The 12,665-nt window shown below is 52.4% G+C and overlaps 4 protein-coding genes and 1 non-coding gene across 5 annotated transcripts; 3 read left to right on the forward strand and 2 right to left on the reverse strand.

The window, feature by feature from the left end:
* Positions 1-1,065: 1,065 nt before the first annotated feature.
* Z519_09341 (uncharacterized protein) lies at positions 1,066-1,450 on the forward strand (the record flags this gene model as incomplete). Its single annotated transcript, XM_016767065.1, has 2 exons — positions 1,066-1,154; positions 1,189-1,450. The coding sequence occupies 2 exons, from the start codon at positions 1,066-1,068 to the stop codon at positions 1,448-1,450; spliced, it is 351 nt and encodes a 116-aa protein (XP_016616581.1).
* A 1,853-nt stretch (positions 1,451-3,303) lies between these two features.
* On the reverse strand, positions 3,304-4,900 carry Z519_09342 (uncharacterized protein; the record flags this gene model as incomplete). Its single annotated transcript, XM_016767066.1, has 4 exons — positions 3,304-3,450; positions 3,529-3,976; positions 4,057-4,428; positions 4,506-4,900. The coding sequence occupies 4 exons, from the start codon at positions 4,898-4,900 to the stop codon at positions 3,304-3,306; spliced, it is 1,362 nt and encodes a 453-aa protein (XP_016616582.1).
* A 963-nt stretch (positions 4,901-5,863) lies between these two features.
* Positions 5,864-7,555, reverse strand: Z519_09343 (uncharacterized protein; the record flags this gene model as incomplete). Its single annotated transcript, XM_016767067.1, has 1 exon — positions 5,864-7,555. The coding sequence occupies one exon, from the start codon at positions 7,553-7,555 to the stop codon at positions 5,864-5,866; it is 1,692 nt and encodes a 563-aa protein (XP_016616583.1).
* Positions 7,556-8,527: 972 nt separating this feature from the next.
* Positions 8,528-8,611, forward strand: Z519_09344. The gene has a single exon. It is a non-coding gene; the product is annotated as a tRNA-Glu (tRNA).
* Positions 8,612-10,075: 1,464 nt separating this feature from the next.
* Z519_09345 (uncharacterized protein) lies at positions 10,076-11,647 on the forward strand (the record flags this gene model as incomplete). Its single annotated transcript, XM_016767068.1, has 1 exon — positions 10,076-11,647. The coding sequence occupies one exon, from the start codon at positions 10,076-10,078 to the stop codon at positions 11,645-11,647; it is 1,572 nt and encodes a 523-aa protein (XP_016616584.1).
* Positions 11,648-12,665: the final 1,018 nt, after the last annotated feature.

A 12,665-nucleotide genomic window follows, 5' to 3' on the forward strand; every position in this document is an offset into this window, starting at 1 on the left:
TCGGTCTAAAGCGCACTTTTACTGATGAGTTTGTCGGCCTTCTCAGCCGTACACACACGAGTAGGACCGCGAGATTGCGAGGAAGAATAGGATTGCAGAATCTTGATCATGATTCGAAGCCAGATGACAGAGCATTTTCCTTTTCACGATTGGCTGAAGTTTCCCTATTTTTCCACGCCATATTCCGGATTTTGGCCTATAGTCGAATCTCGCGTGATTGTCTATGTCGCGCCATTCCTGAATAAGACGCGTTCCCATCTAGGACTAAAACTGGTATCCTTACTAGTACCGAGTGTGTCAATACAGTACCGAGTACTCGGTACTGCAGAAGTTCACTCAGACTGTACGTGCTGCGATAAATGGTCAGTGGGTATATATACCGTGCGGTGACCACGTGCGACTAACCATACACCTCGACGCTCCATGACTGCTCCACAGGCACGGACTTGATGGCAAGGAGATCAAGAGATGCGTTAGCCCCCAAATCCAGAGCTTGATTCCTCCAGGAATCGCCTCTTCCAGGTCTTGAATCCTGCCCACACCGTTCTGGACGGCAGCTCCGGTATCTTGGCCCTCGCTTCAGCGCGACGACTCATCGTGTTTTGGAATGCCATGAATGGAGAGGCGCCTCAAGAATCCCATAATGAGCTTGCAGATACGGATAACTTTTCAGCTCCGTCACGGTATCACAGGAAGTCCACGCTCGTTGCTCTTTTCTGTCTTTCTCTCCTTCCAAAATCCCCTTTGCTCTTCTCCTGTTTGCGAGTAAATTGCTTGTTTGAAATCCCTTCTCTGCTTCTTGCGTTCACTATCCGCCTCGCTGATCTCTTAAAGTTTGGTCTTTAGCTAAAAGGTTGACGGGGCCTAGCAAGCAGCATTTGACCTATTCTACCAGCTATCGGGCATCTCGAGTCCTGTGCCGTGTCAAGACGAAAGGCTTACATTTGTTGCAATCATAAGGAATAGCGACTTACGGCATTCAAACCACCCATCAACTGCAAGGGGATGCGCTTTCGCTCTGTTACGCTCAAGCCGAGATTTCTGGTCCGATTCACGTCAAGACCAATGCACGCAAAACTTCTCAACGTCTCCACGGAGGAAGACAAATATTGTGGTTGTACACGACAACAACTTGAACGACAAGAAGGCATTAAGTAAACCCTGGTTAATATTTGTTCTCATTGTCAGCATCATCGCATTCATCTTGGCCATCCTTACGGCAGTATGGCCTTTGTATCTCAGGTATAAACGCGCACGCGCTGCGAAAGAGGCCACGAACACCGATGGTGAAATCCCATCCGAAGAAGACCACGTCATCAATGATGCCTCCACCCTCGAGACGCCGAAACAGAAAGAACACCCATATTACGAGAGCAGCGGGTACGAGGCGACCCTGGATCAGAACCAGACTTTGCTAGGCAATGCGGAAGGCGCTCCGATCACCCACTGAGACAGTGACTCGGACACCGTTGTAGGAGTTCAGAGGCCTGGGAGCATAGCTAGCGCCTATACTGCGCCGCCGCCACGGTACGAATAGTGTCTTCTCAGCATTTTATGGGCCAGTATGGAGAGTTCCTTTGCTAGGCGGTGCTGGGTATGTATAATACGCCGTAACGAGAATGTCCACGATGCTGTACGACACTATACGAGATATGCCTTGGGGCGTGTCCGGGGCGCGTCAATCAACCGCAGCAGAGACTTGGGAAGAAGTGCTAGTCCGTCAAAAATGAAAACACAACAAAATGGAAAGGAAAGCACAGAGAGGGGAAAGCACGCGACGTACCGACTACCTGTACAGTGTTTTCGAAGCGGCGTTGTCCGTGAGCAGTTGTGGTTTCCACCCTGTTCGGAGTTCTTCCTTTCTACGCACCTAGGGTATTGATCCAAGACCAGTGGCTTCTATGGCCTTGTTTGCTGTGTCTCTGCTGCATACATGTCAGCACGTTGCCCTTGTGCTGTTTGCAAGCGTCAAACCGCCATCAACGCGCAACTCCTTGTTGGGGACCTTCGGGGCAAGAGGACATACGTGTTAATTTGTGACTTACAAGATGGTGCTGGCTACATCAAGCTGTAGGCAAAACAGGATAGGCATATTGAATTTAGGAATGGTAGCCTCGCCTGTTCCATCTGTAGTTCTCCGCAGAAGTTGATAGTCCCTGCAAGGCTGGGCATGAACAGCCTTGGCAAAACTGCTCGCGGCTCCTTTGGGACCATGCCACTTCAGACCAAGGGGAAATCTGCCCACCTCGCTTCTCGCCCTCCTCCCACCCTCGCCCAGAATGGCTCAAGAAACTTCAGGCTAGGGTTGGAGGGTTTGTTCTTAGCCAAGATGGTCTTTGGTAGGCAGGCTCCTTCTGATTCGAGACGTTTCCGGAGCCACCCTCGGCATCCTGAACACATCACAACGTATTCTTGGGCTATGGATGAGCGATTATGATCTCGGGGACTGCCCCAGCTCTGGTCCTGCTCAGCCCCCGTGATCACTTCCGTAAGCAGACTAGCCCGACAGACATTAAACCCAACCTCATCCCCATAACCTCGTCTGAGGGCAAACCCCGTCTTCCTCTTCCTTGTCAACACTTTCTTAGGTATTCATCTGGTATCGTAACACTTTCTTTCTAACCGCTCCCTCTCTTCGCTGCCCGGGCAGTATGACTGCGTGCTGTTCAGTTGAGATGCCCGAGTTTTCCTGCAGTGCCTGCCATAAATCGTTCAAGCGCAAAGAGCACCGAGATCGCCATCAACTTAGCCATGCGACTGCACGCCCCTTCTTTTGCCCGCTCTGCAACTACCGATTTACCCGAAAGGACGCACTGATGCGCCATGTCCGGCTACATGCTGCACGAGATAGCAGCACTGCCGGGTCCCCGACGCATAGGATCACGGCAGCCTGCGACAACTGTGCCATTATGAAGGCCCGGTGTAGTGAGCAGAAACCGTGTCAAATGTGTCAATATTTGCAACTCAGTTGTACGACAACCCATCAGAAGAAACGCCGTGGACAGGTTGAACAGCCAGATCAAACCTCGACAGCCGCAGCAGAATAGTATTATCGAACACCGACCTGGGGTTGTCTGTCTCCGAGCACGCGAAAAAAACTTCCCGCATGAAACATGACGAAGAACAGGCTAATGACTGCCACATCTCCCGCTTCTGTGGACTGCTGCCAGCTGCCGTTTTCATTCAGTCGGCACCTCTGCACTGGGTATCCATCTCATCCTTCTGAACGACGTGCCGGCCATCTGGCGGATCACCTCACTGATCAATTTCGAGACTTGACTACTTGCTTCAAAAGCGAGAGCACTACCTGGCCGTCACATAAGTGTATATGCCCGTCTGCTTGTTAAACCAAAAGTTCTCAGTCTTCCAACCTCTATCGGGGTCGGCGAGCTCGATATTGAACCGTCTCAGGAAGCTGGGGATGAGCTTGTGTATCTCAGCCATCGATATCTGTGCAAAGGAGGGTGTTGATCAGTACCCGCTCAGGTTTGTCACAGGAGATGAAAAAGGCACAAGCCAACAACATACGTTCTTGCCGATGCAAGTCCTCGAACCTCCGCCGAAATGAAGCATGTGTCGGTCCATCAGGGCTGCATCACGCTGGATCCATCTGTCCGGGTTAAATTCCGCCGCGTCAGGCCCGAATATCGATTTGTCATAGTGAAGGACGGCCGCGTTGATGGACACACGACTGCCAGCAGGAAAATACCGACCAGCAATGGTCGCCCCGCCAGGAGGTACATGGCGCGGCATCCCAAGGCCGACGCTTGGATGCAGCCGCATTCCCTCCTTGCAGCAGGCGACGAGATAGGGCATTTTCATTGCTTCCGTGTATCGAATGTGGGGCTTGGACAGCAGGCCCTGATTGTCAAAGACGTCGATTTCCGCCACCAGCTTTCGCATGCATTCTGGACGGCGCATGAGGTGGTAAAGGATGGACCGGATGGCGATGGCGGTGGTGTCACTGCCAGCGAAACTGAGAGCAAGCGAATTCGTTAGCACACACTCTGTTTTTGGCCCCCTTTGGTGGTCCTGGCCGGGCTCGCTTGCACTCACATGGCAACACACGCTTCATTCTGGATATCCCGTATGTCCCACCCATCCTTGCTCTCCATGATCTGGAAGAACTTACCGAGTAAGTCCACCCTCTCCACGGTACCTGCCTGAATCTGCCGCCGTCGCACATCAGTCCAGGACCTCCCTGCCACACGAATCTCGTCGAATCCCCGGATTGAGGCCCGGATCGTCGGGAAAAGCATTCCCACGGTCGAATGGAAGGGCCGTAGCCACGCCGGCAGTACGCACGACAGTGCGATCCCGGGAAGCAACGTGTCCAAGCTTTGGATATATTGCCCGTAGTCGTGCGCATCGCGCATAAACCCGAATTGATGCCCAAAAAACAGTTCGCCGATCACGTCAAAGGTGTACCTACCGATTTCCCCGGCGTCAGTACATCCTTCCACATTTCCAAAGGGGCCAAGACAAGTGTTTCCCTTCACACCTACCACTGTATCCATTCGCCAAAGTTGATCTTGGACCCCGTCTCGGCGAACCGGGCCATATTCTCGAGAAAGACATCCGTACATGCGTCGATATACGTCTCGCTCTCTAAGATCGTGGACATGGAGTACACCGCGTTAACGTATTTCCTCCGTTCGGCGTGCTTGGCCTCGTCGAGCTGTGTGAAGTGGTCACCGTGTGGACTTATGTTGGGAGCGAATGGCGGGTAGAAATCCGTCTTGGTGAACCCGGATTTGATGTTGTAGATGACTTTGACAGCCGACGGGTCTGCCACTGAGACTTCGTCGTGGGCGATGCGGACAAGGGGACCATGGTCCTTGTGTAGGGATCGCTGGAGATGCTCCGCTCGGCCTCCTGCGACGGCAATCCCAATCCACATGCGAGAGAAGGAGGCAAGAAAGGGGCCTGGAATACCGGCGAGGGGGTGAAAGAGGCGACAATATATGATCCAACCGACCTGGGCCACTAGGAAGATGCACCCCAGACGCCATATGGCTCCCCCCCAGCTGAGTCCTGCACCGGGTAATAAGTTAATGGCCAAGGTAATTAGAAACATGAGGTGTCCCTTTGAATTTGCACCGAAAGGATGTTGGCTGGGCCACCGCGACTGCGAGATGGCCTTTCGAAAGAAATCGGCACCAGGGAGAGAATAAAGGCGCCGTGCTGCTTCTACCCCGAGCAACCACGCACGGACTCGCGGATATTGACTTGGATATATAGACATTCTCTTTGCGATCGTCCGAACCGGCCTTGCCCGTTTGGCGATTCGATCATCCCATGTACTTGGTAGAGGGATGCACGGGACTTCAGGTCCCCTCTCTGGCACAGCATGACGCTTTCCGTATGCCCATTTTCCCACCAGACCCGGCCGTTCTAACCGTCTCTCCTGTCGCCGCACCGTTCGACTCGTGAGCACTGGCACCTGAAATGTTACTGGAGGAGGACGCAATGCGGAAGTGCAACCGACCCATGATGGACTCAGGGTTGGCCAGTCGTGCAGGTTCAGTCTAGCCAACAGTCCGGCTGTCGTGGGGAGGAAAGTTTGTGCTTGGAGTTGGCAGCTTCTCCAGGACGGTGGAAATTCAGCGCGAGTGACACAGGCTGAGCCGAGGAGAGGGCCCCACGGGCAAATTGCCAGCACTATGTATTATTTTACACATGTTGATCTCGTTTTGTCATGACCTGGCTGTCGGTCTTTACACAGCTTTGCAAACGTCGGAAATGCCCCTTCCTGCGTCGGAACCCACCCCCCTCCGTCTCTCCATGAACCGTAATTCGCCGCCAACCGTACATACTCAACTTGTGCTAAGTTCTCCTAATATACTCTTTACCACACTTCGGGTCAACATGGTGCCTTGAGGGCTCGGTCAACCACGGCTTGCAACCTGTCCCCAGCCCCGGGCAAGAGCCCTTGCGGCGATCCCAAGATATCTCTCCCCCCATGCTCGTCTGCTATGGGCAGCTCCTGGACCGCATGCCTCGACACGACGCTCCCTGCGAATAACGTCGGATATGTCTCGAAGAAGCTGGGATGCAGCTTCTGAGTCTGGAAATTGTCATACTCGAGGCCATATGCCTTCTCTAGTGCCTGTACCGCGGCCGACTTGGGAGTATAGGCGAGTCCCGCGCCCTCGGGCCTGAAACCAGCCTTTTCCTCCAGGAGACAGAGGTCCCAGACTCTGAAAGAGGTGGTCGTGGACTTTCTGGGCTCGGACGTCCTCGGAATTCCCGTAGATTCGGTTTCATGGGCCGGTCTCTTGCGACTCTGCGGTAGTAACGAGATTCGATGTGCAACGACATTTTGGATGGCCGTTTTGCAGACTAGGTCCACGTCGAGGCAGTCCTGCTGCTCGATCAGCTTCTCTCGGAGTTCGGGCCACGGCAACCAGTCGATCAACGGCGAATGGGGGGTTACAAGCTGTCGAGGCGTCGGGCGATAGGCCGGATGCATCTTGCCGTAGACTGCCTCGCCGGGGAAATTGCGCCACATTTCGGATTGCAAGAACCCTTTGAACGAGGCTGTGGTTTTCCAAAAGTGTTCGGCTTCCGGCCAGGCTTCGCGCACTACCCACAGGACGCCCTCCGCGCAGACCTTGGCTCGACGTTTAGCAGTCAAGGACGAGCTTTGCCCCAGGCGACCGAGGACCTGGTGTAGGACACTAATATATTGATCCAGTTTCCCTCGGGGTAGGCTAGTGTTAAAGCCGGTTTTTAGATCTGGGACTGCTCGGATTTGGCGCAGCATTGGTATCGGACTTGGTGTCGGTTGTCGAGCTTGGTTGTAGCCCTTCCTCACACCGTTGTCGACGCTGGGATTAAGACATTCAGCAGGTATGAATGGCAGACTTCCTTGAACGCCACCCGCAATGGCATCGGGTTGTAAGGGCCACACGTTGTCCTGCAACGTCCAACCAGGCAAATCTGTTGCCGAGTGTTGCATAGTCGGGGAACAAGCCGCGTTCGCCTCCAAAGCATTATTGATAAGGTCCACCTCCGGTACTGAGTAATCTTCGGGCGTTATCCTCAGCTCCCAATCATGAGGCTGCCAGCAGTGTTGATCGAAATCCTGTGGGAGGCCACAGTCTGACAAGCGAGTACCTCTCTGCGTGCACTCAAAGAGGTCGTGGCCAGGTTTTGATTCGGACTTTGGAAAACAGTGGACCAATCCACCCTGTGTGACGGCCCCCTCGTGTTCAGAGAGATTGGCTTGACAATTGATGAAGGTGTTAGGGGACTGAGATTGCATATCCGGCGGGAAGGGAGGTTCTCCATAAAGTCGTTCGGCCGTTGGCCAAGGGCCGAGTTCCGAAGGCGCAAAGGTTGATTTTCCTCTTGTGCTCACATCCCGTAGGTCACCGCCATCCGGGAGTGTGGTATCTGGCAAGTGGCACGAAGACCTCAGATAGAGATAGGTCAATTCTTCATTGTGGGAGGAGAGCGATCGACACTTTGCTTGGAGCACTCGAACTTGCCTCAACAGTTCTTCGTTCTCACTCTCTAGTTGCCTGCGCGATTTCGGCGCGGTTGTCGCCATTGACGTTATCTCTCAAGTTTTTTTAAAGTGAAGGCGAATCCGTCATGTGTAGTCATGTTGACAAGGAGGGCGTGCGGTGTTCGGGTTCGCAAGTCGAACAATCCCAAGGACGACCCCGCAAGTAAAGATCCAGGTACGCTTTACCACAGCAGCGGATTTTGTGGGGGATATCTGGGGAATCCCCCCCGGCCCCCAGGGGGGGGGAGGGGGGTTGGACTTGTGCAGTAGCCTGCGTTCACCATCCATCTCTTGAGGGACAATGATGTTGCCAAGGGCAATGGCGGAGCCCGCCCCAACGAGCGTCCGATTAATGGTGATCGGTTCTATATACGGAGTGCGACAACTTCTAGGTATACCTTCTGGTAGAGCAGTAAGCCATGACTATTAAAGGCTGGCTACGCACGAAGTAACTGAACTTCTTCCCTGTTGACCTACTCATGTGACTGTACTAAACTATTGTACAGTCCGTCAAGACAGGCAATAGTGTCACGGCATTTGATCTTTACGGTAACATTCGCAGGATCGCACTCAAGATTGTCAACTGTATGGTTGCTGGCCACACTAGGATTCTCAGCTGTGATGGGATACTATTACTACTGGCATTTCCGTGTGATCGTGCACTCAGGTTAGCCTCACCCGAGCACAGCCCTTTTGCAAGATGGAAGTGTATAAAAACACAGCTTTTCCATTGAGTCGTAGTTCCGAATTTCTTTCCTCCGAGACTTTACTGCGAATCCTTAGTGGAGTGAGATGGTCCCTCTGCAGGAATAGGAGCGTCTTGCCGTCGATAACGAAGTTCTCTGCCCAGTCATCGGGCTCACTCACAGATATGGCAGCGGGTGTATTTTCAGACACCTTGGCAATCCAAGTAAAAAGGATGGGATTGATTTAAGTGGGGAGGAAGAGGTTACATCAAAGTGTTGATATGTATATATTTTGACGTTGGTAAAAATACGTCAAGAAATCGTGTTCTCCCCGATGGTGTAACGGTAACATAGCTGGTTTTCAATTTGATGTAAAACCCAGCAGCCCCGGGTTCAACTCCCGGTCGAGGAAAATTTTTTTTTCCCTTTTTTCTTGAACACAAAAGCACCGTCGTCTCGGGAATGAAGCGTCAGTGTTTGGTTCGCGTCTTTACTCTATATTGCCACTGTGAGATTCTGACGACAGATATCACCATGACCGCGTGAACGGCTGAATGCCTGTTTGGCTGGGTTATTTGCCATTCATGTGCTGGTGGCATAACCGTAGTACGCGCCTTAACTACGTCACTAACGCCGCGTAAACAAGTGATTCCATATTACTTTTTTTTTTTTTCAAATCCGCCAAAAATCCGCAACCCAAGATTCTAGCAAAACCTATCGTTAAATAGATCAGTCACGCCAGCACCGTCTTGTTGGCGCCAATCGCAAGTTCTAATTGCATCTAGACAAGCGCTTCCGAAAGCTACGTAGAGTGATTCTTCCCGGCAGGGTTCGGCAGCGGAAATCTTTTGTTGTATTCGTGCCAAAACCTGCGAGCCAACCCAATTTTGAAGTGGTAGCCATGAACAATGCTGGATTGCTCAAAATTAACAGCGACAAGCTTCAAAAACTCGATACGCACTTATCACCACACTATGGCCCGCAAGCCACATGTCAATTGGTCAATAGCTTTTGCCTTCTCTCGATCATAGCTGCAGTCGTACCTGATATTAGCCTGGAAGAAATCACATGCTTCTTTACCGGCGGTTCAAACCCAAGTCGATCCGTGGTCAATGCTATCCAGACGCTTGCAGATTTGAATCTAGTTTTTGTGTCCGGGAAACTGGAATCAATACTTCCTCTGACTTCTCTCAATCTTTTTCAACTGGCCTCATAAACGTTATGGCAGAGATCAAGCGAAGGCAATGGAAATACGGCTAAGCCACCCATGTCTCATGCAGCCATTGATAGTGACAAACCTTGGAGGTGTACTTGATATCTTGACAGAGGCGTGCTACGTATTCATGCAGATGGCATAGATGTGAAACAAGAGGTTTGGTTTGCTTAGGTATGGCTCCTGGCCGGTATGCTTTGGAGCACTCACTTGGCTGGGACGCCCTTAGTCGCAGGAATGAAGAAACCGTAGGACATAAGCTATGGGCCAGAGCATGTAGGACACTTCTCCTACGACAGCAGGTATCCCAGCGGCGCAGCCTCCCAGGGCGGGAGGTCATGGGGATCTATGTGTCCTAGGGCAAATGGGCTGGGACAGATTCACATCTGGGTACTGACGAGGCTGGGTACCATCCGCCAAGAAATAAGCGTGGTGAGCCGCATGTTGAGTCGCGGGTACGAGCTTGGTACGAGGTATCTCTCCCCAAGGCTCACCCTGTAGATAGGGCGGCACCACCCTTCGTCCCAAACGGGGGTGAGTCGGGGCCAGCTTTTAACTCTCTCATCTTGGCAACTTCGATATCCGCATCGGGCCATCTGGCCTCACATTTCCCTCCGTTTCCCTGTAACCGTCCACCAACCAACACCGCCCTTTATCTCCATCATGGTTGTCCTGGCTGCCTCAATATGTACGCGAGGCGGGAAGCCACTCCTCTCCCGCTCATTCAGAGAGATTCCTAAATCTCGCATCGAGGCCCTCCTCGCGTCGTTCCCCAAGCTTGCCGACTCGTCGACGCAACACACAACCGTCGAGCAAGAGAATGTCCGTTTTGTCTACCAGCCGCTGGACGAACTGTATCTTGTCCTCATTACAAACAAACAGTCCAACATTCTCCAGGACATTGACAGTCTACACTTATTCGGCCAGGTCGTCACATCCATCTGCAAGAAGCCCGACGAACGAGAAATCCTCCGCAATGCCTTTGAACTCCTCTCCGCCTTCGACGAGCTCGTCACAATGGGCTACAGGGAGAACCTCTCCCTGAGCCAAATCAAGACCTTCCTAGAGATGGAGTCCCACGAAGAGAGAATCCAAGAAATCATCGCCCGCAATAAAGAGCTGGAAGCATCCGAAGAGCGGAAGCGCAAGGCCAAACAACTTGAACTTCAGCGGAAGGAGGCTGCACGTTCTGCCGCATACGGACGTGGAATCGCGCCAAAAATGCCTCAGCAGCCTATCTATACACCTCCAGCCCGTCCAGAGTCCTCTTACGACACGTACGAAGCCGAAAAGAACAAACTTGCCACCAAGTTCGCCGCACGTTCCACAAAGGGTATGCAACTGGGCAAGAAATCCAAGACCTCGAATGCCTTTGCACAAGTTCAGCAGGAAATAGCCACGGAAGAGTCTCCTGCAGCCGAGCCTTCAACGGAACTACCTGTCCGCGGGCTGCCGCCGGCGAGCACTCACGACACCACACTGTCGTCTCCTTCGACACCCATTCTGATCTCCATTACCGAGACGCTGACGGCTAAACTTTCCCGAGAAGGCGCCCTGAAGTCAATGGAGGTCAAGGGAGATCTACAACTGAAAATTACAGATTCAGCCTTGACCAAGCTCGCACTTTCTGTTCAAGCTGTCGAAGGACCCCTGAAAGCCCAATTTCGCACACATCCGAACGTGGACAAGAACCTCTTCACCAGCCAAAAGCTCATCCAGTTGAAAGACACCTCCAAACGATTTCCCCCCAACAATAGTATCGGCGTGTTGAGATGGCGCGCAACTGCCCCGGCAGACCACAGCACCGATGTCCTTCCGTTGACATTGACGGCTTGGGTGAATAAATCCTCATCCGACGGCACCTATACTATCACAATCGAATACGAACTCACCAATCCCGCCTCAACAACCCTCCGCGATGTCACGCTCACCATCCCCTACTCTTCATCAGAACCCAGTGTCTCATCTTTCGACGCCGTGTATCAAGTCGCAGGGGACTCGTTAGAATGGACCATTGGCGCTATCGACGCCGAGAATAGCTCGGGCAGTTTCGAGTTCGAGGCCCAGGCCGATGACGACGCGGAATTCTTCCCCATGATGGTGAATTTTGAGATGAGCAGGACGTTCGTGGATGTGGATGTGACGGGGGTGAGGCTGTTAGAGGGAGGGATGGATGAGGAAGTGAGCTTTGAAAAGGTTATCAAGGCACGGAGCGAGGGATTTGCTATTGAATGACGAAGCCATGACGAAGGGGGGATTGGTGGTTTTGCCTAGTGACTTGAGGCATTTGACAACTAGCGATTGCGGTTACTCGGAAATGAAATGCGCGCGACGGACGAAACAGGAGAATGTCGTTTGGCGCAGGACAAAAGTGCAGGTCATGCACGCATACATGGTGTTAGATGAGAAACCATACCCGGGAGGACTTGGTGCACACGAAACCTCAAGATGGCTTTATTCTTTGCACCTACATTCTCCAGCTCTGTTTCGTGAAACCGTCTACGTGCCTACTCGTCTATTCTCGTTATGATGTGTTATGATACGACAGAATAATGTGACATAACATGACATGGCATGAGACGATGAATTGTGATGTGACGCGACGTGATACAATGCGTCGCGAACCGTACATCTTTCCCCCCTTTCCTGGATACCTGGGTAATACTCTTTTTCATTCATCCATTCCATTCATGATGTGTGATCGACTACATACTCGGTATTCGGCGTAGCACTACGTATTCTGCATTCCGCATGCATTCCGTGCTCTGTGTTCCATAGCCCCCCGAATGCTGGTGAGCCTGGGGCCGTCTTTTCCATTCCCCCTCCCGCGTCCTACGCAGAGATGTAGCTTTAGTAGCCCCATACTCAATGGACGGGGCACTGTGCGGGACGCTCATTTTATTTCTAATATATTTTTTCCTTCTTCCTTCGTTGGTCGTTTATCGGTCGTCGTGGAAATTGCGAGTTGAGTCGTCGTAGCGAGGGCGGTGGCGGGGGCGGTAGTGGTAATTATTAATAGTAATCGTGATGATTGTACCAGTAGTGGGCGGTCGACAAACATGCTGTAGTCTGCCCGACAGGACGTCATCAAATCACCGCTCAAGATTGCGGAACGCTGTTGAAAAGCCGAGAAGAATCGAAATCGGGTATATGGGGCGTACATAATATGTCGAATAACTGAGGGAGGGATGTCGAGAAGGCCGTGCGTGCTTCGAGCCGCATGTAACCAGACCCGACGGGTGTAACGGACGTA

This window comes from Cladophialophora bantiana (genome assembly GCF_000835475.1).
Source record: "Cladophialophora bantiana CBS 173.52 unplaced genomic scaffold supercont1.15, whole genome shotgun sequence".
Taxonomy (NCBI): Eukaryota; Fungi; Ascomycota; class Eurotiomycetes; order Chaetothyriales; family Herpotrichiellaceae; genus Cladophialophora; species Cladophialophora bantiana.